Source organism: Aspergillus campestris (genome assembly GCF_002847485.1).
Source record: "Aspergillus campestris IBT 28561 chromosome Unknown P168scaffold_3, whole genome shotgun sequence".
Lineage (NCBI taxonomy): Eukaryota > Fungi > Ascomycota > Eurotiomycetes > Eurotiales > Aspergillaceae > Aspergillus > Aspergillus campestris.
In genome coordinates this window covers 587,122-612,376 of record NW_020194338.1, presented here as the reverse complement: position 1 = coordinate 612,376, position 25,255 = coordinate 587,122, and the positions used below count along the sequence as shown (strand labels likewise).

Genomic DNA, 25,255 nt, shown 5'->3' with positions numbered 1-25,255 from the left:
TATATAGTATAGTATCTACGAGAAGCCCTCAACACTGTACATACATCCAAACAGCACCCACCCAACAAAGGATACACATACCACCATCACCCACAATCCATTCCACCATTCCACCTTCCCTTCCATTCACCATCCCCTCCCCATAAAAGATAAATCAAACAACCTCCCCAAACCGCCCAACGCCCCATCCAACCTCCCAAAAACCCCCCAAACCACCCCTTCACCTCCTCCCACTCATCACCAGGCAACATCCCCCCCATCATCCTCAACCACCCCCCTACAATAAAATCCGCATAACAAGCCTCCTCCCCCCTAACAAACGGCCCATCATTCTCCCCCCACAGCTTCGCCAACCCCTCCAACGCCCCCCTAAACGACTCCATCAACGGCCGCCTCGCCTCCCCCTTCACCCCAAGCGCCTCCCAATCGTCCATCCCAGCCCGCCTCAAAAACTCAGCCTTCGTTTCCTCCGCGGTCGCCGGATCAAGCGGCATGCCGTGGATAGCGAGCTGCACGTGCGCGCTGAACGCCGCGTCGACGTGCGTGTTGAACCGCGCATACGCAGCCAACACGGGATCTGACTCGCTGCGCTTGCTGAGCGGCGCGTAGAATTCTTGGCCCGTGCTGTAGCTGAAGTCCAGTGGGGTGTCTGCTGGGAAGAGATTGTTGTTGGCGGTGTTATCGCTGGGCCCAGCGTCTGGATAGTGCGTTTGCAGGTGGATAGCGATGTCGAAGGAGTCCCCGATAGGCGCGCAATCCTTGATAGAGGCGTCCGTGAGAACAGGCAGGGTGTGAAAGTCCTTCCCGTCTGCGAAATTGCGCGAGGCGGGGACGTTGAGCGAGCGGCGGACGGAGGCGATGTCCGGGAGAGGCACCCAGACGGTTTTGTAGGGAATGGATTTGAAGTTCAGCGCGTAGCGGGATTTCCAGGGGTTGGGGGCGCAGGTTGTGCTTTCTACGGGGGGTTTGAAGGCGATGTCGTAGAGTGTTAGGTTTGGGGTTGTGGTTGGGGCTGTCATTTTGGCGGTAGACCTGACTTGAGGTGGGTGGGTGTTTTTGGGTGGTTGAGGGTTTGGGTATATGGAGAATTGAGATGAGTGAAGTTTGTGGGATGTTTGGTGGAGGTTGTGTGTACAGCCAGCTTTTTGAAATTGATATTTAAGGCGGGGTATGTCTTACTTAGTCCGTTGTTAGATGTGCTGCATAATCATCTTACTTCTACCGGTTTCCAGCCATTACTCCTGAACCAACCGAACATACCTGATAACTGGGTACTACGGAGGACTCGGACTTACCGACGTAGGTCCATCAAATTTCTACAACGAATTCAGAGCAGTCATTCTGAGGTGTAGTGGATTAGACAAATATCTTGAGAGAAGTACATCAGCGGTCGTGAGACCCTCGTCTAGTCAACATTCTCAACAACAACCTCTCACAAACCCGGATATATAAGCAATCGCTGGAAAAGGTAGACCAGCAGTTCAAGGCCGAGACAAACCAAGGATTGGGAAAGGAGACAGAAGATAGAGAAGATAGAGAGATAGAACAGGATACATGATAATAACAGGAAGAGAAGTAGAATTTTCCATTTTCAATGTGGTGGTTCATTCCAAAACGTGGGATGACGGAACTCCGCATCCAAAAAAGCGATAGTCCAAAAGTATAGTTGAACATATATCTATTATCGTTGGCAGCGTACGGAAACATGGCGTGACATACAGTGCGACATTAAGCAGGTTTCGAAGCAGGATGGGTATGTGCAATAGAAACGTTTTCTAGAAGAAAACGAAGGTCGGAACTCATACGGGGAGGGAAGGGGAGTGGTCGATGGTCCACTCGCGGGGCGGACCGTCTATAAGATCACGCAAGGCCCCTTGCGTCGTCGTCGATTGCCTTTCCGATCGTTTCGGTCCGAGGCGTCCCGCTTGCGAGAGTCGCCCTTGGAGCTGCCCTGGAGATCCTTGCGGATGATCTGTCGGCAGAGGTCCGTGAAGACCTCGTTGACGTTGGCGCGTCGACGCGCCGAGGTCTCATAGTACGGCGCATTTCCCCAGCTTTGGGACAGGCCAAACGCCCGCGCACGGGGCACGGCGCGGTCTTCCTCGAGATCGGATTTGTTGCCCACGATGACGATCGGGACCTTCTCGTCGTCCTTGATGCGGATGATCTGTTCTCGGAGCTCCGAGAGCTCATTCAGCGAGGACATGCTTGTAATCGAGAAAACGAGCAGAAACCCCTGGCCCTGCTTCATGTATAACTCTCTGGAAGGAAGCGTCAGCATTGAGTGGGGTCATGGTGCCCGTTGGCCGGGGACGGGCCGACCAAACGGGCGATGGGTCAGGGCATGAATACCTCATGGCCGCTGCGAGACGTGTCAGTGGGACTTCTTGGCGGAGATGTACATGCGGCAGACTTACTAAATTGTTCCGTTCCAGCGGTGTCGAGGCTGTAGGGAGTCGAGGGTCAGTGTGACTGTTGTGAACTACTACGGGGGAGTCATCAAGAGCGGTCACGTTGCGCAATACGTGCCAGTGTCAACGCACATTTCCAAGATGCATTGTCGTCCCTGTGAGCGTAAGTAACTGGGCCGATGGAGACTGATCGATGCGACTTACATCAACCTCAATCTGCTTCCGGTATGAATCCTCGATGGTGGGGTCATAGCTCTCGATCCAGACATTCTGGACGAATTGAGCTGCGGTGACGATCAGCAATTGTGACCACGATCCAGCGCTGTGCGGGGGAAGCAACAGGATCTCAACCCCAGGGAATTGATTGGGCAAGATGTGTCATACCCGTCAAACAGCTTTTCCCCACACCTCCTACAGCGCACGCAAGTTATCAGCACCAGCCAAACCACCTTCAGAGACCCCGGCGGTGTACAATGGGTGCCTACCAGCGCCTAGCACGACGATATGATACTCCCGTCTAAGGAAAAGTAACCAATTAGCACCACGCGATTAAGCCATTTCCAATACCAGGACATGACTTACTGGGGCCGCATTGCGAAGACAGCAATGCACGGATTCAATCCACGAGATCGTAAAGGTGCGAGTAAAGGGACACACGGCCTGCTGGTACCACGGGGAAAGACTAAAAAGCGGAGGGGGCAGCTTCGGGCAAAGGCAGAGCGGACACCGCTGTGTTATCTCCTGATCCTTCGGCGGTGGGTCGTGGGGGAAAGAGAGGGGGCGAGAGGGAGAGAGAGTGGGCGGTCGGATCAATCCAATCCAATCCAATCCAATCCAATTCAATTCAATCCAGACGGACGAACGTCAAGGCCCAGAAGGCTGAGTGTTTTCTGTCTGGTCTGCCGAGTCCCGTCCAATAGAAGAATAAATCAATCGAAAATAAAATCGAATCAAAATCCACCCCAGTTGTTTGTGTTCGCTCTTTTTGTTTGTTTCTGCAGGCGATCCCCCACAATTGGATGGGATCGAATTGATTTGAATTTCCCCCCTGTGGGAGGAAGGATGAGCAGGTGGATGAAGGCGGGGTGCGATGGTACGAGCGAGGCACGGTGGTAGCGACAAGGCGATCGGTTTACATCGGACGGAATCAATTCTGGACCAGCGGCAGTTGGGCGGTGACGACGGGCGGCTGGATTGAATTGACCTGTTTAGAAGTCCAGGAAGTATGAGGCGGGGGACGAGTGGGTGGAGAGGTAAAAGGAGGGAGGAAGGAAGAGAGAGGAGGACAGGGCGGGAGATCGGGGGCGGATGTCTAGACTGTGGAAACTAACGGGGTTGAGGTTGAACCTAGGTTAGTTTCGTTGGACCCCGTTTCCCAGATGGTCTGATGGAGGGGGAGGATGAGGTTTGCCGTTCAGAAAACCTACCTACCCCATGCACCCAGACACCAGCTGAGAAATGATTGAGATAGAGGAACAACTTGTATTCCAGAGATCGAGGAGTAGAAAGAGTTACTCTGTAGTGAGGCCTGAGGAGGATAAGGCGGCGGCGGTGAGCAGAATCCAATGTGTGGAGATAAGTATGGTTATATCTTCGACCTAGAAGTCAGAAAAAGAAGAACTAATAGGTTTATAAGATCATTATACAAGAATAGAATAGACCCTGTATATCCCTGATTATTCCTAGACTTGCTAATTTCCGACCCCCAGAGCCTCTTCCAGGATTCCAGTAGATCCGAGAACTCCCTAGTAACTATACTATCCTGAAGACGGAGATAAAAATAGATCCTCTTAGCTGCCCCTTTAAACATATGGTAATGAACAAAATATAGAAAAATTATAGAAACAACATCAAAACTAAAGAAAGAAAAGAAGAATTAACTGGGATCCAATTCCACGGAAGGAATACCCATTTCCCAAGGTATAAGCTGTACCAGTCGGGCGCACTCCAACATCAAGAGACCTATAAGATATCTCGATGGACGATTTAATTGTTGGTGAAAATCCAATCCAATCCTACCAAAAACAAAAACAAGAAATGCTGGACTGAACCAGAAAAGCAAATAATACAGAACAAGTCTCCCAAAGCAGAAAAACTCCAGGAATATCCGTCCATCAACACCAAAAAAGGAAACCAACCTACCCATCAATCTAGGCACCTAGTTCGTTATACTAAGGAACTGGGTGAACCTTGGACTTTGATAGACGGAGCATACCTCCGTCTCCATTCTGTTATGAGGGATATACCTATACCTACTATCGTCTTCCTCTTCCTCTTCCTCCATCCTCCTCATCCTCCTTCTTAATATTTCCTAACAGGCAACTGGACAAGGAAGCCCAGGATAATGAATCAAACCCATCGATCTCAACACCGATGAAGGCCCGCTCGGCAATTACATCGGGACTTGGCCCGTCTTTCCGGGTCGATCTACCTTTTACTGTGATTGAATTTTTTATATCTTTCCTGGGGGGTCCCTTCCTGCCATGCAAAGTCTAATCCCCACTAGGGAACACTAATGCTACAATTGTATTTTTCAAACAGGGCAACACGGCCGGCTGACACATAGTTACTGTCTGATCCTTGTGAATGGGATTCCTTTCTGATCTTCATAGTTCGACCCCGTCCTGTGGAAGTAGTATACATGTGACATTGTCTGTCTGACTGACAGTGGCCGGAGTCGAGACTCAGGGGTCTCCTCTATCTACCTGGCAGCCCCCCTGGTGGACAAGATGATCCATCGACGTCAGCTAACTATCTCAATACTACCTATCTAATTATCTATCTATCAATACCCCTGTATCGGATATATGCGACTGCGGCAGTGCAGGGTTCTACATATCCCCTTGGGAAATAGGGAATAGCGGCTCCGTGCCCTGTCATTATTTTGGAGCGGGTTGTCGATAACGGTGGTAGTCTGGGGCTGGGTGATCTACATTTGAAAAACGGGTTTTAGAGGGAAATGGATTGGTTGGTCTATTGTAACAAATATGGGAGGGCACAGCAAAGCATAACTAAGGTCTATACATGGTGGGATATATACATGAGGTCCGCAAGCCCGAATCAATCAGGGCCACGGCCATCATGGTGGGGAAAGGATACAATATATAAAAAGGTGAAGGAAAGAAAATAGCAAAGAAGTGAATAAATATGAAATAACTGCACGACTCGGAAAAGGAACCGCGGGAGAGCCAGCTGTTAATGGTCCGCCGTGCCGTTCACCTGATCCACCTTCTTCTCCGACAGTGGCTGGCTTTCACCGCCATACCGCTCAAGCGCCTCGAACACATGGCCAAACACCTGTCGATCCACGTCGTGAGCCCAGAGGAAATCGAGGTGCTCGTAGTTGGCGATCTTGGTAGTCACCGTCGTGCGCGGAAGCTCCTTCAGCATGACATTGATGTCCACGAGGCTGTCCTCGCCGCCGTACAGCAGCACGATAGGCGTCTTGATGTTCTTGGTCGGGTACTTGACCGGCTTGTAGAAGCGCTCGCTGACAGCGACGCTGAACGGCGCGTGGATCTCGTCGTCGTAGAACTGGAAGTTCTGGTGCCGGATGATCTGGAACCAGTGCACGACGGACTTGGTGCTCGTGAACGAGAACAGGTGCATGTAGGCCGCCATCTTCTGCCACCGGCTGATGTTGCGGCACTTCCAGTTGAAGAGGATTGACAGCGCGCTGTCGATGACGCGCACGAAGATGGGCGGGTACACGACGCTCTGCCACATTGTCGTTGAGCTGAGGATGCTCCGCCGTCCGAAGAGCAGAAACAGGAAGTTGGGCGACGCTTTCATGAGCGAGTCGACGATGCGGTTCGGCAGACCTGTCGGCGCCATTGCCGGCGCCAGCGCCACAAAGACGTCGATCTTCTCGTTCAGCAGCGGGTGGATGGAGAAGGTCGCGAACGCCTGCGCCGTGCCCTGCGAGAACCCAATATACGACAGGGACGGCTGCGCCGTCACGTCCAGGATGTACTGGATGCTGTCCGGGATGTCGTGGAAGGCGAAGTTGTCGATGGAGAAGTCCCAGAACTCGGTCGACAGCGGGGAATACTTGACGGATTTTTTCGAGTACTTGTTGCCGCGGTTGTTGCCCAGCCACACGTCGTAGCCCTGCTCCACCAATTGGAACGGGAGGCATCGCTCCTCCTCCGACAAACACACCCACACTTCGCTGCACATCAGCAGTCCGTGGTGGAGGTAGACGGCCTTCTTGCGCACGCTGTCCTTCCCCTGGTTGACGCGCAAGCCCTGCTTTTCCTCCCCTTTGCGGTAGGGCAGGCGGTGCAGACCCAGCAGGTAGCCATCGCGGGTCTGGACGATGTGTTCCTCGGCTTCGTAGCCGAAAAGGGCGCAGATATCCGCGAAATCAGAGGCCTGTGCCACCGACGCCGCTGTCCGCTCTTCCCGGCTGCGCTGGCCCGGGTCATCGGGGGAGGAGGCGAAAATGTTAAAGATGGTCTTGGACCGGTCATAGCAGAAGTTGATAACGGGGTCCGCTATTCAAGTCAGTATCAGTCTTGCCCCTTATCCTGTCTCATGGGGTTCAACAGATGGGCGTATGGAAGGGAACCTACGTAGACAAAATGTAATGATATGGATCACCCATTCCAGCAGTACCAGGACGAACGAAGCAAGAAGGGCAAGGTATTCAAACCAAAACAGCCTGCCAATCACGGGCACACGCGCCATGATGCGAGAAGCGGTCAAACAAGATACCGCTGTACTCCGTACTGAGTAGAAGATCAGAAGATAAGTATTGTCGCACAAAAGCCTCGATAGCAAAGTCTGTTCATTCTGCTAACCGACAGCAACAATAGTAGTAACAAGCAATGCCCCAGACAACGAAGAGGGGAGGACAAAAAGCCAGAAACAATCCCTGAAGCGATCGGCCTTCACAGCCGACGTCATTGTAAACCCTCCATTTATCCATTATTTGTGCTGCCTTCATGTGATGGCTTACTTAAGCCGGAATGACCCGCCCAGCAAATCAGGCCGCAAGGATTATACCCGGTATCGTTCGGCCGTTTGATTGGAAGAACGGCCCAAATTCTGCCGCGAGACCTCAGGTGTCCAGTAGTTGGAATTTAGTACCTATTGTTCCTCCACCTCTCCACACCTCACCTGTTGGCGATCGGAGTTGCATCTCCTCTATAACAAGATGCCTAGCTCCTGCATTGACATCCGTGAGTATCCATGTGCAAGAACCAGCACAATCCCTCCTTCCCCCAATTCCTCTCCTACCCCGGATTGAGTTCCACCACAAGGATAGATAGAGAGATAGAAGATTGATAGCTAACCTACTCCCCTCATCAGGAAATGCCCTCGCACAATGCCTCCAAGAATCAGACTGCATAATGGTCCAGCGCCACAGCCCGCGCGACTGTCTCCGCGAACCGCTCGTCGACGAACTGCCCATGAAATGCCAACAACTCCGTAAAGGATTCAGCGAGTGCAAGTGAGTAGATGAACCACCTAGCCAGAACAACTGGGGAATTTTCGGCTCCGAGATACCGGCTCAAGACATTTCATCGCCAATCTCTGACTTTGTTTTTCTACAGACGCGGTATGGTCGACATGCGCAAGCGATTTCGCGGAAACCAGCCCATCGCGGTCTCCAAGGAGCTCGAGGGCGGGAGCTCCCAGTCTGGGGGACAGCTGTATGGTGGTAAGCCGGCGTTTGAGACGGTTAAGGAGGTTAACGGGACTGAGGTCGAGATGGATCCTGAGAAGACGAGGGGTTTGTAAGTGATATTGTGCGGTGGGAATAATGAAGGGGTGGAGGTTAAAAGAGAAGAAAGGAAAAGGAAAACAGGTCGCACGGGTATCGCTGGGCTTGGGAGTTGTGATTTTGTGATTTTATTGGTTTATTCAGCATGGGAAGGAGTTGTCGATGTATATTAGAATAGGTTCATCCTGCTATAGGCCTTGTACAGTTTAGATATGTCTATCCCTCCTCTTTTGGGTCCTGTGTGGTTTGATTATAACAAGTACCTACTCTTTTACGAGTGCCCGGTCTTAAATCGACGGAACATCGTACACGAAATAAGACAGTATTCATTCAGTAATTATGTGCTAATATATCAACTACTGCGTCTTCTTCGAGTCGACAGTCGCCTTCGGCGCAGAGTACAGCCACACGACAACAAAGGCCAAAAACCCACCGATCACCGACCACAGGCCGGCGATCCAGACCCATCCGCCAGTGATCTTCCAGCTGCGGGGATACTCGTCGTGGGCGAAGTGGCGGACCGTCACCTCTTCCTTTTCTTCGATGTTACTGAAGAAAGGACGCTTGTAGTTGACGCGGAACGAGAAGATGCCGTGCTGGTCGGGGACGGTGAAGCGCGTGCCGTAGATGGTGCTGTTGGCGGTTCGGCCTAGGGGCTCGAGGTCGAGACGGTGGAAGGGCGAGAGCATGGTGAACTCGAGCTGCAGCGCATCGTTGGTGGGGACTTCGAACGGCACGAAGCGATCCTGATCGTACTCGGAAAGTTCGATGCTGTAGACCTGTTCAGAAATGTATGTCAGCTGCTGATCCATCGTATCCTCTCACTTCTCTCACGTAGGCGTGACATACGATCTCATTCTTAACACGGTACATCGCGGGGTTCGGCTCCTTCAACTCAACGTCCGTAGCCAGACTATGCTCAACCTTTCCAACCTTGAGCACACCGGTCTCCTTGAAGGTCCAGGCCGTCAATTGCTGGGCGAATTCCCGGTTGGCAGTCTGCGTCTTCTTTCCACTCGGGGTCTTGACAGTCGCGGAGAACCACTGGTCCTGGAGACTCTCCACAGAGCCGAGCAGAGTGAATCGAGCCGAGTTGCGACCCTGCATGGCAGACACAATATCCAGCTGGGAGCCCGTAGCCGCCACTTCCTCCACGGATCCCGCACTCTCCTTGGGATTATAGCTGTAGGCGGTCGCAGGGGCGCGCACGATAGGCGCAACGAGGTTGTTATCGTCGCCGAGGGTGTGGGGAGAGGCAGTCGGGAAAGCCAGGACGCCTTCGCCGCCGAAGAAGTCCTTGGTATCCGGTCGGAGCTGGCCCGGTCGCGGGACGATCAGGACATCGTGCTTCTCGGGCGCAGAGATGGTATCGTAGTTGAAGTGATCGACGACGACGGAGGAGCGGTCCGATGACATGTGGAAGTCGAGCTCGATGAGTAGCGAGCTGATTGCGCTTGGTGTGGTCGACTTGCCGGAGAGACCGAGCAGGACGTTGCCGTCGTCGTTCACGAAGTCCACGATATTCTTAGGGCTCAAAGCCGGGCCCAACCCTGTCGGACGGAGTCAATTCAGCTGCACAAGACACAGAACCCTTAAGGGACATTAGACGGATGCCCACCTTTCGACCGAGGGGGGAGGATCAGGAGATGGTCGTAGGCCTTCTCCCCGTACTTGAACAAGGACAGGTCAGAGCTCTTGGGCGATTGGAAGTCGAGGTCATATCCGCGCGCTGCAAAAAGAGAGGTGTGAGTATCTCGCCCATCAGCGCGCATCCAGAAGACAAGGCCATACCTTCTAAATCACTCCAGAACGTAGAATAAAGGCCCTTGTCGTCCGCATCCTCCAAAACCACCAGCAGGCGGTTCCCCGAGCTACTCAACGCATGTGCCACGGCCAAGAAGCAGAAAGAAAGAAGAGAAAGGCACCACCGCATCTTGAGCGAGTCCGCACAGCGGAACAAAAAACAATTGCAGAGAATGAAGATCTGACGGAGGGTGTCGACAATTGAAAACCAGCAAGAAGAGTGTCGTCAGTTGAAGTGGTGTCACCAACATCCTACTATAAACGGGCGACGTGTTTGGACCGAGCGCCAAGACCTCCAAACCTCCATAGTCCGTTCCGTCCGCCTTTCCCGTCGTCACAACCTCATGCCGAACCTCTCCCCCTCCTCCTCTCTATCTCGACCCGTCTAGCCCACCTCCCCCGTCTCAGCGCACACCCCGTCGTCGTTGTGCGCTACCAGAGTCGAAGCGCAAGTAACCTCCGCAACCCGTCTATTCCAATTGACCTAACATTTTATTCCCCAGGTCCAGTCCCACCCGTCGACTCCCGACCTCACCCAAAAAGTTTCTTCCATCGCTCTACCGCAACCATGTCCACCCCTCAGTTCTGGTCCACCCCTCTCCGCTACCTGCGCTGGGCCTCTATCGAGAAGCCCGCCATCTTCTACTCCCTGATTATCGGCTCCACGGGCCCCGTCATGCTGTTCGCCGCGCCGCCAATCCGCCGCGCCTTTGGCGACATCGAGCCCGAGCCTATCCCCTTGACATATCCCAGTACGGATTCCCTTTTCTTTTCCCAAATCACAGTCGCCTCTCTCTCCCCGTGGCTATCTGTCCCCCGCTATATGTGGTTCTGCAACCCATTGACTAACAATCTCTGTACAACAGTCCCCGAGGGCCCCCGGAATCCCCCGAAAGGGTTCGAAGACGCATAAACTTGCCTTCCCAATCGATCGCTAGGAACCGGCAGTGCGGTACAGTAGTGTGTTTGTTTCATGGATGGAGTTGAACTTTGTCGCTTGATTTTTCTCCCTTTGGTGTATTTAGCATGGAAGATATATGACCCTTGACACCGATCAGTCTGTACCTGCTGGGTAGATGGGACGAGACGACGTCTACCGGATTGTTTGGATAGCGCATTATACATCTCTACCAGACTCATATATGTTGTGTCTGGACGGCGTGGAGTGTCCGTGTATAAAATGCCGCTGTCAGACAAGACTGTTGAAGCGGAGAAACATATCCGATCCTCAACTCTTATTAATTAGGCACTTGATATAAAGCAATTCGAGCATCAAGCTTCAAGACAGTCGAACGACAACAATCAAATCATCGCTAATTTCCTTTCTCTGTTTCTTTGCGTACTTCCCTCTTTTTCCAGAACTATGATACAAAAACAAACTATAGTAGGCAGATCACGCTCTAACGAACCACATGAGATTGTCTTCCCTCATGTAATGCAATGCATCAAACACCAGCATCTATCCATTTCATTCCACCATGTCATGGACTAGACAAGCGCCAGGGAAATACTTTGAATCAACGATATGGCTCTTGAGTTGTGCAGCTCTCTACATAGGTATAGATATTTCAATCCATATTGTGTCTAAGCGAGTGTAGGCCTCAGCCTATAGTCTCTGATATAGCGGACCGCTGAACAGACCCTCCAATAGGGGACTGTTTTTGATTATACATTGCTGGTGTAGGAAGTTTCGAGACGAGCACTGTATCCATTGGGCGAAGTCATGGTATATGGATTTTGTCCCACTTGTTGGCGACGTTGGTGAATACAAGGGTAACGGGACGAGTCGATGTCCAGTACATATTTATATAAAGTCTACACAGCGGTCGATAGATACAATGAATCAAGTTTGCTTCGAGCAATGAAAGTATAATTAGATAAATCATCTCTGGGACGCATCCCCGAAGAGAAAAACAACGAACGCCGTATATGCTCATATCTACATATAGCTCGTGAACAGCATCACTGTATATCAATCATCAAACCTCCTAGCTGACGTCTTGCAAGATCAGTTGGATGCTCCCATCAGACTCCACATGTAAGAAAGCAATTCGAGAAATCAAAGGGTAAACAACATAGCCCTTTTTCGATGCAAGGAAAAAAAATCACAGGCTGACAAGCAAACCAGAGTATCAAACGTATAGCACGAAAATAAGCAGAAGATAAACATAAAGCGAATATAAAGGATTCCGAAGGCGAGACCCAAAGGATACGGAACAACCAGGTCCGGTATTACATCAAAGTCAAAAAGCCGCCAATTCACCGTGTACCCAACGCGCAAAAAATCTCAACCTGGACCATCTTTTACGTAGATGATGCAAAAGTGGCCCTCTCGAAGATCATGATACCATTATCAGTTCGAATTAGGCATCCACCCACGTCGGGGAGACGTTCCTCAAGTCTCAAACGAGTTAACGATAATCTCCTGGGACATCCAGGACTCTAGAAAGGAAAATATCCGGGTTTCCTGGAAATTCGGCTCCGCAAGATTGCATTCTAGTCCCCGGTCTGATGCTCCAGTAGGCTAGACGTGAAGAGAAATTTCCAAGCAAGAAAAAAAAGGCAAGAAAAAAGAGGGCGCAGTCCATAGGCAAGTGTAGAATTATGGACGGAGTGATTTCGCAGACGCTCTGCGGCATGATTCATCATTACACTGTGGCGAGGTCATTCCAGAATGTTGATCGAAAGAGGGAGGAGGCAGCGCAAGTGAAATGTTTTGACGGGGGCTGGCGAGAAGAATGAATAGATTCTGTCGCCTACCGGGTTCGCCGAGAGTCCCCGGCTGCCCGTGGCCTATTACGGTCCCCATATTCCGGAGTGGTATTATATCCTATCCGCGGATCTGGGACCGAAGTGGGAGGATAAGCAATTCCGGAAGACACGGGGGAGTAGTCTTGATCCGCTTCATAGCCTGGGCCAGGGTATCTAGGAGCAGCATTACCTCTCCCATTTTCGTAACCACTATAGGGGTTGGGCGCGTAGGTGTAGCTCTGGTGGACATCCGCGGACACGGGAGGTTGGCTAACAGCTGTGTATGGAATATGCTGGCCGGGATAAGGGTTCTGGTTGGATCCTCCGAAAGACGGATGAGTGGGAGGGTAGGTAGAAGTAGCAGGGTAGGTGGAAGTAGCAGGGTAGGACGGGCTCTGAGACTGGGGGTATGGCGGTTGGGGCGGGTACGGCTCGATGTATTGAGTGGGCGGAGCCGAGTAGGCAGGCGGAGGGGAGGGTCCTGGCTGCGGGCGGGGTTCTGGCACGGATCCTCCGTAGCTTGCTGTGGCCCTGTTAGGCGCCTGCGGTAAACTGAAGTCATGAATATAAGTACCTCGAGGATAGCCCTGGTCAGCACGTCGGGCGACATCGGCCTCCCACCGAGCGGAATCGGCCTTCAGGTCTGCAATCATTTCCTGTGGGGGAATTCGTGGTCAGATTATGCTCTCATTTTCCAGTCCTCACTACTACAGGTTTGTATCCAAACGATGGCGCAAGGAAGTCTCTCCAAAACTTACAGTAGTGAGATTCCGGTAGGCACGGATGAAATAACCCTGACGGCCCTGTTTGCATCAAGTCAGTAACGGGAGCAGACACGGCAAACAAGACATTATGTTTGCTGGGCGGCTTCGTTGGGAGTATTCGCAGGGAGGGGTAAAACCAAAATAAAATAGAGAAAATATAGAAGAAAAAGAGGAGAGAAATTTCGGGATACGGACATTGTGGTTTCCAGGTCTTACGAGGGCATCATTTCCAAGATAACGGCATATGTCTGCTTGGATGACCTCCCGGCTGATACCATCGCCGGGGATGAAATATTCGTTCTGACGCTGAGGAGCGTCGTATCCATGACGGCCAGTCATTGTCCAGTGGGAGAAATCAGAGTCCAAGATTAAGGTAGTATTAAGTCAACGGATCCAAATGGCCTAAACGAAGTCCGGGAGAGTTGACGGGTCCTTGGGAAGATGATGATGATGGCCGGTGAAATCCTTTTCTTTCCTAGGGGTCTTTGGAATCAAGCAAGACCGCAAATATGGTTTAATTCAACGGTGTCCAGGGAAATCCAAGGCTGAGCAATTAAGGGAACCCGACTTTTTTTTTTTGTTAAAAGACAGGCAACGCAGAGCAAGTAGGCGACACGATGTTGGTCCCAAATTAATAAACACACTGATAGATATTATTCGGTTGTCCAAGAGGCTGCGAAGATCAAAGAAGGAAATCCTGGATGGGCGTTCCGGTCCACGGTAAGGCTGTAATGCAAAGGATCTTTGTTCCTTTGTTCTTCTCAGGATTCTGAAATGGTCTGATCCAAGAGATACCAGGGTTCGGACTGAGAATGGAGTAGAGAGAAAAGGCGAGAGAGAAGCGAGTGGTGAGGAAAGTGAAGCGAGAAGGAACGGTCTCTCAGTGTCAAGTGGCAGAGGGGGATGGGGGGGGAGGGGGGGGTATTTAGGGGGAAATGGGTGACGATCTTGGGCGGGGACCGTCTCTGCCTGTTGGGTTGGTGGTGGTGGTGTATGAGTGGGTTGTTTTCTCTGGCTTCCTTCCCTTTCAGATTTTAGGAGTCCAGACAAGGTATATGTCTTCCTTTTCCACTGGCAGGATAGGCCAGATAGTGTTTTAGGAGAGAGAGAGAGAGGAAGAAAAGGAAGAGGAAGAAAATAGGAAGAGGAGGAGGGGGGATGGAAGAAAAGGTGGGTGAGCAATGCGCAATGAGGACAGAAGATAAGGGGAAAATCCAGGTGCGGCGGCTAGAGAAAAAGAAAACCCAGACAACTGACTGGATGGAGGGAGAAGAGGGGCGAAGGAGGCAAGGAAGAAAAATTATGATTATTCTAAGAATTATTGAATTATTGAATTATCAAATCAATCCCAGAAGAAAGAAGAAGGCTGTGTGGGTTGTTTGGGAGGATTGATTGATGACTGCTTGGGCGGTTGGGCTGGCTTGGGCTGCCTGGCGCCTGTCTGGTGCCACGACCGACTCTCGACTTCTCCACCTTCAGAACGATCATTAGACCTTTGGTCCACTCGACCATCCATCCGAAAAGCATGCATGGACTAATAGGGCTTAGATGCCCTGCCGACTTGCAGGAGATTTTCCTGTCCCTAGCCGTCTGCTTCTTCGTGATCCTGGCGGTATAATCGACGCTACTATTATCTATGACTACTCTCTACTCTGGTGGAAAGTCATCGGGGGCCTTTTTCATTCTTTTGTTCATTCTTTTTTTTTCATAATGTTTTTTTTTTTTTTTTTTTTTTTTTTTCTTTTATTCTTCTGTTTCTTTTCTTCATACTCCAACCGGAGAATTTGCAGTCGAGTCATACTCGAGTGAGGACGAAAAGGATTTGTAGGAACATCATCAGCTGTCATGGGTCGGTAGACTCAGTACCTACCTACCAAACGGGCAATATTGTTGGACTTGGCTGACTGCGTAATCGGTAGACAAGTCTGCCATTGGATTGACGGGGATATGGAGATGATTTCCTCGCCTGGGTTTTATTTGTTTTTCTGGATGCCAGTTTCTCCCTTCTGGTTCTTGATTTTTTTCGGTTCGTTTCTCGTCGCCTCGAAAATATCGGACCCAGTCGAAGGATTTGCTCGTAGAAGGCCAGATTGGTCTGGCTTTGCTATGAGAGATAGCCTCACTCATTCTCTGGCTCTTTCTCTGTCTCTCTCCCTCTCCACTCGGCGGGGAACAGTGCCGAGGTGGTCGAGTGGGCCATCTGTCGTCCTTTCACATCCTTTGATCGCGCCCAATACTGTCCTTCGAATTGTATCAAGCATCCAATAAACCGTTCGAAATCGTGCCGATGGTGATGGGTCGATCGGGAGTCACGATGGTGGTATTCCGCATCATTCAGCTCACAGAGTCATCCCCATCCGGATGAAGGACATGTCCCCCTAATAATATGTAACAACTTACGCCAGGGGTGAGTCACACAGCACCGTCAGAGTCTGCATATCTGCACCCATTGCAACATTGCATTGAAGAATTGCATCTCATTTTCGGGCTGGGAGGCAACCGACTGCTGGTACCTAGGTACCTAATCTAGGTACCCAGGAGCTACCAGATGCGTGGGTACAGGATACATGGAACTGAGGTACACGGTGGAGCCGGGGGGTCAGACAGACTCACTACCCCACCAATGAGGGATCATTGAGCGGTGCCAGTTGGGCACAAATGCGTGGCGGGCTTTGGGCACTCATGGGCCTCGCCCCCAGCCTAGCCCGCCCGGGCCGCTTCCCTGGAACCATGGTTCTGACCGTTCCAACGTCATCCATTGGGTTTGGGAGGGGGTTCTTCTTCCGAACAGTAACATGATCAACCTGTTCATCCATGTTATGATTTTACCGCAGGTATGAGGCATGTTTCATGATTGACTATGGATTTTTCAAAAAAAAAAAAAAAGATGTCACAAAAAGAACTCCCCGTCAAGTCTGGTGACTACTGCAGAGTCGGTAGCTAAGTACAGTAACTTACGTACGAGGTGACGGATCGGCTATCCTTTCCCTGCAAGATTCAACTGTTAGCGAACCAGTGAACTGTCCGCGTCGTCCATTCAACCTGTAGGTACCTAGAATAAGTGGCTCCCTGGGTACTTGTTACACACAGCTAGACTTGACAACGAAAGTACCAACGATTCAAGTGGACGAGACGGGTTGAAACCCCTGCAAGGCAACGAAGCAGGGAACCTCTCAGAACAGATGTACCAGCCTCACCCTCGAGTCCGGGGACGAGAAGCTCTCTGTCGCCTTTTCCCAAAACAATGAACCGGTCTGCGTCGTACTAGCCAACCACAATGAAGTGATCCATCAATTGACGCGCCCCCATCACTAGCGAACAAACTCTGATCCCAAGGCGACGGATAGTTTCGAAATCTGCACAGCGGTGAGCGAATCACTTTTGTGGGCCGCCTGAGTGTCTGCTCGAATAGTAGTTCTCCAGGTGTCGTCGTGTCTGCATCGATCCCATCAGGGACGACGGCTCCTCTGCTCTGAGACCTATTGCGGCGGACCAGTCAACCCACAGCCCACACAGCATTCCACCAGCATGACCTGATTGTCATGTCTGATTTTCGTACCACCCACCGGAATAGCCGTTTCAGGGACCCTCAACGTCTCCGGATCACGCTACACCGGGAGATCACCGATCGAGGTACTGTACTCCATACATAAGCACATGTACGGGTACTGCACGGTACATAATGTGTATGCGCAAGCCCAACAAGCAAATTGAGAATGCGTCTCTGCTCTGCAAAGTGACTGGCCCAGAACTGCACGCAGCGCTTACACACCACCAGGATTCCTCAAGGAAGAATAAATCTAATCCAAAGCCAATCGTACAGCCTGCAGACTCAGAGACTCACATGGCTGCCCGAGCCCTCCCGCCTCGCAAACTCTAAGCTTGGCCGCTCACCACTGTCATCATGATCCGGTCATCCCTGTCCCTGCCTGTTGACGATGACGACTCGAGCGCGCGCTCTCCCACCGGGTGATAATGGGCTGACGGCGCCCAACTGACGTGACCGATGTGTCTCCTCCTTCCGAGATCTATTCGGGCTGGGTGGGCCAGGCTTAAGCGCCATTGGTGCTGGACCGGGCCTTGTTGGACTTCTTCGCGTTAACTGATCCTTCGTGCATGTTTCTGAGTCAACCCCATGTGCATAGCAGTGCGGTTGGTTGTGCCCAGCGTGGCTGGTTCTAGATATCTATCAGATTTCAACGCTGGATTTGTGATTGTACAGAGCTAGTGCGCAGGGTGCGTTTTGTCGGACGATGATGACATGGGCCTGACATGTGTTGAGGGAAACTGTTAGTAGACAGTTGTCCTTACTGTCTAGGTATACGTGCCACCGAGGTCAGGTCTAGTCTGGGAAATCAACATTTGGTCAAAGACAGGGATCATTCAAAAGAGAATCATCTATCGTAGGATACCTAGATGCCTGATACTCTAATAGTCAGGTGACAGACTGGGTTTGTTGAATTGATGGCATCCTCCATCTCCATCTTGCACTGAATGACAATGTACTATATATATACCTGAGTTGTGCCATCCGATATATATCTCAACCAATGACAGAGAATAGTATCTGAGACAATCCACTAGCCAAGTGTATAACAAAACCTGTTAGCGACCAAGGTTAAAACTTAACAGCCCTTCAACTCTATCCATACACTGGATCCCAGTCTTGTAATAAGGACAGTCCATGGTGATGCTGGTTGCGGAGTAAAATGGCAAAATCCTCTATATCGAGTTTACCGCCAACCAATCTGGGCCCAATTCTAATCTCTTCCCCACCGGCCTCACGTGCAGATCCGGACATGTCGACGGTCAGCTCGGCCTTCTCGAATGGGAGGGCATTTCTTATGATTATCGCTCGGTAGTGAGAAGAGGGAAATCATTTACCAGCCGATCTCAATCTGGTGTCTGAGCTTAAGAAAGGAAAAATAAAGAACGAAGAAATACTGAGAAAGAAACCGCCATGACTGGAGCACCCTCACCCTCGAGATGTCGCACTCCCCAGACCCTCACATCGCCCCCAGCGGTTCCCTGAACCACCACTCTCGCTACACACATCGCCATTTACAGCTCCTACGGCAATGCTCACCCTCATCGCCGCTGCGCGTCATCGCGCACGTCGACCTAGACGCTTTCTACGCGCAATGCGAGATGGTGCGGCTTCAGACGCCGCGCGAGGCGCCCCTCGCCGTGCGGCAGTGGGATTCCCTAATCGCCATTAATTATCCTGCGCGGGCGTTTGGGATCACGAGGCTGATTGCCGCGAGGGAAGCCCAGAAGCTGTGTCCGCAGATTATCCTGCAGCATGTCGCGACGTTCCGGGAGGGCGAGGGCGGGAAGTGGGCGTATCGTGATGATGCGTTCAAGCGGGTGGCTACGGATAAGGTGTGCTTGGATCCGTACCGTGCGGAGTCGAGGAAGATCTTGAAGGTCATGAAGGAGGAGCTGTCAAGGTGGCATGAGGGTTTGGTGGGTGGTGGTGGTGATGGACCTCACATACCGGAGGCCGGACTGGAGAAGGCTAGCGTTGATGAGGTGTTTATGGACTTGTCGTCGCTGGTTTATGGCGTGCTTTTGCAAAGGTATCCCGAGCTAAGGATGGAACCGCATCAGGAGGATGATCGAGTGGCCGCGTTGCCGCGTCCGCCTACGACCGCTGTGGAGTGGAACCAGGCTGATTGTCTTGTGGACTTGGATGAGAATGAGACGGAGCTTGAGGACCCTGACTGGGATGATATTGCTATGCTGATTGGGGCGGAGATTGTGCGGTCAGTTCGTGCGGTCGTATGGGACAGGCTGCAGTATACCTGCTCTGCGGGCGTTGCGCGGAACAAAATGATGGCCAAATTGGGGAGCTCGACCAACAAGCCGGACAAACAAACCATTGTGCGGAACCGCGCCGTGCAAAATTTCCTTGGGGGGTTCAGGTTCACCAAGATCAGGATGCTTGGAGGCAAGCTTGGGGAGGAAGTAGCCGCGCATTTCGGGACAGAGCAAGTCAGCGAGTTGCTGCAGGTCCCTTTGGAACAATTTCGGGCGAAATTAGACGACGGCACGGCCTCCTGGATATACAACATTATTCGCGGAGAGGACAAGAGCGAAGTCAATTCCAGGACGCAGACCAAATCGATGTCGTCTGTCAAGGCATTCCGCCCGAGTATCAACTCCGTCGATCAAGCTGAGAAGTGGGTGCGCATTTTTGCGGCTGACATCTATGGTCGTCTTGTTGAGGATGGGATCTTGGAACATCGCCGACGCCCGCGGACCGTTACTATACATCACAGGCAAGGATCGCAGACCCGCTCACGTCAGCTGGCTATCCCCGGTGCGGCACCGATTGACGACGACCTGCTCTTTGAGCTTGGCAAGACCTTACTACGACAAGTTGCAGGCGATGGGAACCTTTGGCCGTGCGGAAACCTGTCCTTGAGTGTTGGTGGGTTCGAAGAGGGCGTTGCGAAAAACAAAGCAATTGACGCATTTCTCCTCCGAGGCAGCCAAGCTAGAGATGTCAGTATCTCCGCAAGAAAAAGCGACCAGAGCGATGCACCAGGTATAGAACAGCGCAACGAGAAGCGCAGGAAAATCGAAGATGACGGTATCAAACGCTTCTTCAACAAACCCGTCGGGGACGAGCCGAAACCCCACCCCAGCGACTTTGAGCCAGAAAGCACCGAAGGCGTGCATCTCCCCGAGAATGATCGCTTGGATATCACCTCGACCGAGGTTTCCTCCGATATTTTCACCTGCGATAGATGCGGGAAGTCGCTGCCGGACTATGAAAAGGACGAACATGACGACTGGCATTTTGCGAAAGACCTGGAGAGCGAAGAGAGGCAGGCAGCACGGGCGTCTCAACAAGTGTCCAGTCCCGTCAACAGTCCCGGTCCGTCCAATCCTCGTGGTAGAGGAGGCCGCCGTGGTCATGGTAAGCCCGAGAAAGGACAGAAACGACTTGCGTTTGGCTAGTTGCGTAGCTGCACATATACTAAAATGTGGGACATGGCTGTCTGAGAACAGGTCTTGCGAATTCGTGAGTTCCTTGACTATGCTAAGAACAACAGACATGATCTATATACACTTCTTTCTTTATAATCATGTTGGGCCAGGGCATACCCCAGTAACTGCCCAGTTGCCCGGTCAGCTGTTCCATGGTTCCGACTCGATCTACCCATGGACATATTTTCCTCTAAATCTATATAGATAAAGATCAAACAAATACAATAAACTCCAAACCTTTTCAATGGATACACGCATAAACGTACATAGCTCTCCAGCTGGAAAGATCTGAAGAGTCTTAGGCGCCGTTCTGCATGACATCAGCAGGCCCAGCCAGCCGCGGGGTTGAAAGTGCGGACAAGCGCCAACTCTGTCAAGCTCTCGACAGGTCGTCGTCCGAACAGCACCGGTGGCTAGGCATGACGATCTTGTTGTTTTATCATTCTGGATCCTACGCCATTTTATAGAGTAGATATCGTTTGTGTGGTTGAATCCTTCGATGGGGTCTCTAATTGCCCCTCCACACAACGACAGCGCATCATCGCAGCCTGCCTCGCCTCGGCTTCTATGACTGCACCCACCGACAAAGAAAGAAACGCAACATAGGACCCCCTCCCCCCACGCCCAACTCAAGATCCCACCCGGGATAAAACCCTGGCATCACCATGCCACGACGTCCTCGCCCCCGCGAATACGACGAGATCTACGGCAACGACCCCAGCCAGTACTACCGCCGGCCAGCTCGCGAGCAACCGCCGCCGCCACCACCCCCGCCGCTCCCCATCGACGATGACCCGCCGATTCCATACCGGGCGCCGAGCCCACCGATGATCGACAAGTTCGAGCGCATGCGGATGCGCGAGCATCCTCGTCGGGAGCGCGAAGAGATCGATCTCTCCCCTCGATCGGTGGAGCCCGAGCCGATCTACAGACGGCGGGGACGGGGCAAGCCCAAGCCCCCCGTGTTTGACAGTGAGCACGAGAGTATCTCCGAGTATGAGACGGATAAGAAGTATCCGGGCCAGTTTCCGGAGAGCGAAATCGAGGGGGACCTCGTTCCTGTTGGGAGGAGACGCTCTTTGCCTCCAAGGGAGTTGCTGCGTGATCATGCTAAGAGTCATGAGTTTATACGACGCAGTAGGAGCCAGAAGAAGGGAGAGAAGTTGAAGAGGTTGGAGCTTGAGCGTGGTGATCGGCGCCCGTCGTCTAGTGGTGGGAGGCGAGAAGAGTACATAAGGGAGAGGAGTAGTCGCCATCCGCGTCCGCCTTCACGGCTGAGGCCTGCGTCTGGGTATCAGACGGAGTTGGAAGATGACGAGGATGATGACATTGTTATTCCTGGGAAGGGGGGTAGAGGGGGTTCCGAGAAAGAGGAGATTGAGGAGCTTAGTATACGTGGTGATGAGGAGTCTTCGCCTGAATCTGAGGATTCTGCTACGCTGGCTCGGGTACCTCCTAGACCTCGAGATTCTGGTATGCGACAGAGACACGGGCGACGGGGTAAGGTCTATCTTTATACAACAACCTGGATGAAGACTTATATGCTCAGGTTACGAAATGCTGCGCCCTCCTCGTGTGCCCAGCCCGGAGGTCAGTTTCGAAGAACAGCGGCTTCATCGACGGTATGTTGGGCTCTTCACGCCGGATCCAACTTTACTATGCTAACTGAGATGTGACAGCGAAATGAGAGGAATGCCCCCGCGTGAAGAGACTATTCCAGAAGAAAGGATGAAGAACGGCCCCCCGATGCCAGTCCCAATCCCCATGCACCGCGTCCCTCCGGAGCACCTAGGTCCACGAAAGGGAGAGTTTCCCGTAGTCGATCACCGGCTTCTGGAGGCTACAAAGGCCATCCCAAGCGACGCTAGCGAGGACGACAGCGACAGCGGCGAAGAAAACGGAATGTTCAAAAGCTTCTACCAACACCACGACCCCGAGCCTTCTCGGCCCATCAGCCCACGGAAAGACGCCATCGACGGCTGGGCAATTGTCAACGCTGGTCCTAAACCGATGCACACTCTGCGGGAACCGGACCCGTTCCCGGAGCCTCGTTTCGCCAGAGACTCGAGACAAAAGGTCGCTTTAGAAGACAAGAGCGCCCCCGGCACAGAGGTCGACGGAGGCCGGGGCAAGATCGGCCGACGGTATGTTGGACTCAAGGATAAGAAGAATGATCTCTGGACGGAGATTACGAAGGACTTGGTTGTGAAAGAGGCGATTGAGCGCATTGGGTACGAGTACGAAGAGACCGCATCGTCGTACTATATTTTTTCATACCTGCAATATGTAAGTTGGATGCTGTCTTTCTCACGTTTCCCCCTTTTCATTTCACATCATTCCCGATTTTACATCCTTCCCGTTTTACATCCTTCCCATGTGTTTTCATTTTTATTTTGTTTTATTTTGGTATGTTTTTGTGTTCTTTGTTTCAACTAACACCGCCACAAAGGATGACGTTTCAGCCCTGGTGGAAATGTCAGAGGACATTCGCCAGGCTCGCCGGCGGCGAATCCAGGAGATCCACCAGGAACGAGCCTCGATGGCGGAGAAGCCTAGCCAGCCGATTCTCGACAAGCCACCGTCGCCGTCGCCGTCTCCTCGTTTCCGGCCTCGAGAGGAAAGAAGGGTGAGGGAGCGGATTGACGAGAGTCGGAGACCGGGTCGGTCGGGGAGAAAATAGATGTTGTCTTTTTTTTTTCTTTATACTTCTTCATTCTTTTCATGTCTGGCACGGGTTCTTTTTTGGCATGGTTGATGTTCCTTTTCCACTGATCTAAGATTTATCAGGATTGGGAGGATCTTATGAGTTATGATTGATTATGTAGGTACTCGCTTGTACGAGTACCTATCGAATGACAGGATATGTATGCCACTGCAGAGCTTAAACATACAATGGAGATCCAGATCCGATTGACCGATTGACCGATAGACGGGCATAACATGGCATGACATGACATGACATGACATGATATTTACTCTAGTATTCGTACCTGGTAGCAAGGCAGGCACCTAAGTAGTATTTCGTCACACAAAAGCCACTAACCACCCAGAACCTATCCCTCCACAATCAACCCAAAGTCAAAGTCAGGCCAAGTCCAGTCCCACCGATGAATGAATGAACCTCAAGCATTTCCAACCCATGCACATCACACCGCATGTGCTATTCTATCCGTCTGTACTACGGATGGATACAGGCTGGTCAGGTCAGGGCATCCCTCTGCACAACATGATCAAACCATGCCATACCATGCTCCGACGCATAACAGTACTGAGACACGGCCACTGACGACGGCTAAGATATTGGTTTGGTTTCTGGATTTAGGTACGGATACTCGGGTGGATTAGTACTAGGTGGCTTTTCTAAACTTAGTAGGTGGGTTGACTAGGTAGGCAGATGGTAGGTATGACCCCACACGGCTGGAACAGGTGAGACACATGGCCAATTAGGTGGGATGTCGAGAAGGACTGAGCTTGGTTTGGGAGAGGTTACCAAGGTACCTAGGTAGGTACCAGGGACGGAGGTGAAAGTAGGGAACTTTGTCCGTGGATTCGGGCTGTCTTTGTTGGTTTAGATGGGTTGGTTATATATAGCTGTATCTGGGGTATCTACCTCAGGTACCTACTACGGATGTTTACCTTGGCAGTAAGATAGGTAGATATCAGCAACCTCAACCCTCTTCTATCATAGAAGAGAAGGAAAGAAACAAACCAGAAATCAAACTAAATAGAAAAGAAACTTATTCAGCTGTAGAACGAACGAATGAACCCTTCATCTCACCCACAGCTGAGGTATGATCATCGCTCCGGGCTACCTACCTATTGACTCAACATGAGATGTCTCACGTCGGGATCCCGCTGATTGGTCGTTATTCTCCCTCAGGTGAGTCTTCGGGGTTGTGTTCCAGGGGGAGTCGAGTGTTCACGTCAATAAATCAATCTTAGGTGGATGGATGAATGATGATGATGCGTGTGTTGAGGGGAAGAAGCTGATGGGCAGCGATCAGGAGGGGTTTGTTTATACGGGTATATTTCTGGGATACACCTGGGTATGGATCTGTCTGTCTGCCTTGATGATGGAGTGATGGATCAGGGATGCCTACCTGTAGGTATGTCCCTGGTAATACCTAGGAGAAGGAATATGATATTCGACTATTTGCTATTATTTGGAGGGTGTGATAGGTCTGGTTGATATGATATGATATGATATATGATATGGATGGATCGATCTTAACCTGTTTATGGATATAACCTGTTGATTCACGTCCGTCCCGAGAATTGATCTAGTCTGTTCCATTCGTGTATATAGTAAGAGTAGGTATCTGTACTCCCCAGTCAAGACCTCCTATAAATGAGCATATCCATCCGTCGGTATCGATGATAAGACAGTAGAAAGAACATGGCAGAAATTACAGGACAATGACATCCAAAAACGCCACAGTCGCAGATTCAGCCCCCACCGGGGTGGGTCCGTGACACAGCATATTGTTTCTTCCCTTCCTTCCTTCCTTCCTGCTTGTTGTGAAATGAGGATTTCATATTAAGTGCTCTGCTGTGGCTGGGGGAGTGGATGCATGGGCTTTATAATATATTATGTTAATCCTGGGAGGATGGAGTATGAGTTGTCTATCTATATTTAGTCTGTTATACTCTGGGTTTGGTATGGTGTGTGTATGGTATTGTTGGTGTAATGTATGGTGTAATTAATGCACATGGGAATGGCTCAATGAGTGTGGTTGTTTCTTGTTGGTTTGGAGGTGTGAAGTTGGCTGGCCAGCCATTTACCTCGTGGATTCTATACTGTA

The 25,255-nt window shown here is 51.4% G+C and overlaps 9 protein-coding genes across 9 annotated transcripts; 4 read left to right on the top strand and 5 right to left on the bottom strand.

The window, feature by feature from the left end:
• Window positions 1–86: 86 nt before the first annotated feature.
• On the bottom strand, window positions 87–1,123 carry P168DRAFT_302712 (uncharacterized protein; the record flags this gene model as incomplete). Its single annotated transcript, XM_024838687.1, has 1 exon — window positions 87–1,123. The coding sequence occupies exon 1, from the start codon at window positions 1,017–1,019 to the stop codon at window positions 87–89; it is 933 nt and encodes a 310-aa protein (XP_024694945.1). The 5' UTR covers window positions 1,020–1,123.
• A 729-nt stretch (window positions 1,124–1,852) lies between these two features.
• P168DRAFT_316362 (putative RAS small monomeric GTPase (Rsr1)) lies at window positions 1,853–3,004 on the bottom strand (the record flags this gene model as incomplete). The annotated part of the gene is made up of 8 exons (XM_024840001.1): window positions 1,853–2,261; window positions 2,353–2,362; window positions 2,418–2,446; window positions 2,544–2,566; window positions 2,616–2,695; window positions 2,796–2,822; window positions 2,897–2,928; window positions 2,994–3,004. The coding sequence occupies 8 exons, from the start codon at window positions 3,002–3,004 to the stop codon at window positions 1,853–1,855; spliced, it is 621 nt and encodes a 206-aa protein (XP_024694944.1).
• A 2,363-nt stretch (window positions 3,005–5,367) lies between these two features.
• P168DRAFT_249099 (sterol esterase) lies at window positions 5,368–7,278 on the bottom strand. The gene is made up of 2 exons (XM_024834155.1): window positions 6,986–7,278; window positions 5,368–6,907 (listed from the first exon to the last, which is right to left on the bottom strand). Exons 1-2 carry the CDS (start codon window positions 7,098–7,100, stop codon window positions 5,607–5,609), a joined length of 1,416 nt encoding a protein of 471 aa, XP_024694943.1. The 5' UTR covers window positions 7,101–7,278; the 3' UTR covers window positions 5,368–5,606.
• Window positions 7,279–7,357: 79 nt separating this feature from the next.
• On the top strand, window positions 7,358–8,362 carry P168DRAFT_302709 (PET191 family protein). The gene is made up of 3 exons (XM_024838686.1): window positions 7,358–7,594; window positions 7,725–7,866; window positions 7,970–8,362. The coding sequence occupies exons 1-3, from the start codon at window positions 7,570–7,572 to the stop codon at window positions 8,154–8,156; spliced, it is 354 nt and encodes a 117-aa protein (XP_024694942.1). The 5' UTR covers window positions 7,358–7,569; the 3' UTR covers window positions 8,157–8,362.
• Window positions 8,363–8,448: 86 nt separating this feature from the next.
• Window positions 8,449–10,178, bottom strand: P168DRAFT_309384 (dolichyl-diphosphooligosaccharide-protein glycotransferase). Its single transcript, XM_024839295.1, has 4 exons — window positions 9,931–10,178; window positions 9,758–9,868; window positions 8,989–9,689; window positions 8,449–8,918 (listed from the first exon to the last, which is right to left on the bottom strand). The coding sequence occupies exons 1-4, from the start codon at window positions 10,070–10,072 to the stop codon at window positions 8,496–8,498; spliced, it is 1,377 nt and encodes a 458-aa protein (XP_024694941.1). The 5' UTR covers window positions 10,073–10,178; the 3' UTR covers window positions 8,449–8,495.
• Window positions 10,179–10,510: 332 nt separating this feature from the next.
• P168DRAFT_316358 (NADH:ubiquinone oxidoreductase subunit NDUFA3) lies at window positions 10,511–10,855 on the top strand (the record flags this gene model as incomplete). Its single annotated transcript, XM_024840000.1, has 2 exons — window positions 10,511–10,694; window positions 10,809–10,855. The coding sequence occupies 2 exons, from the start codon at window positions 10,511–10,513 to the stop codon at window positions 10,853–10,855; spliced, it is 231 nt and encodes a 76-aa protein (XP_024694940.1).
• A 1,843-nt stretch (window positions 10,856–12,698) lies between these two features.
• On the bottom strand, window positions 12,699–13,796 carry P168DRAFT_279790 (putative transcription factor RfeG; the record flags this gene model as incomplete). Its single annotated transcript, XM_024835815.1, has 3 exons — window positions 12,699–13,349; window positions 13,452–13,496; window positions 13,674–13,796. The coding sequence occupies 3 exons, from the start codon at window positions 13,794–13,796 to the stop codon at window positions 12,699–12,701; spliced, it is 819 nt and encodes a 272-aa protein (XP_024694939.1).
• A 4,647-nt stretch (window positions 13,797–18,443) lies between these two features.
• On the top strand, window positions 18,444–20,423 carry P168DRAFT_279789 (DNA-directed DNA polymerase eta; the record flags this gene model as incomplete). Its single annotated transcript, XM_024835814.1, has 1 exon — window positions 18,444–20,423. One exon carries the CDS (start codon window positions 18,444–18,446, stop codon window positions 20,421–20,423), a length of 1,980 nt encoding a protein of 659 aa, XP_024694938.1.
• A 348-nt stretch (window positions 20,424–20,771) lies between these two features.
• On the top strand, window positions 20,772–23,349 carry P168DRAFT_110063 (uncharacterized protein). The gene is made up of 5 exons (XM_024832550.1): window positions 20,772–21,361; window positions 21,455–21,953; window positions 22,003–22,075; window positions 22,133–22,739; window positions 22,903–23,349. The coding sequence occupies exons 1-5, from the start codon at window positions 21,119–21,121 to the stop codon at window positions 23,131–23,133; spliced, it is 1,653 nt and encodes a 550-aa protein (XP_024694937.1). The 5' UTR covers window positions 20,772–21,118; the 3' UTR covers window positions 23,134–23,349.
• Window positions 23,350–25,255: the final 1,906 nt, after the last annotated feature.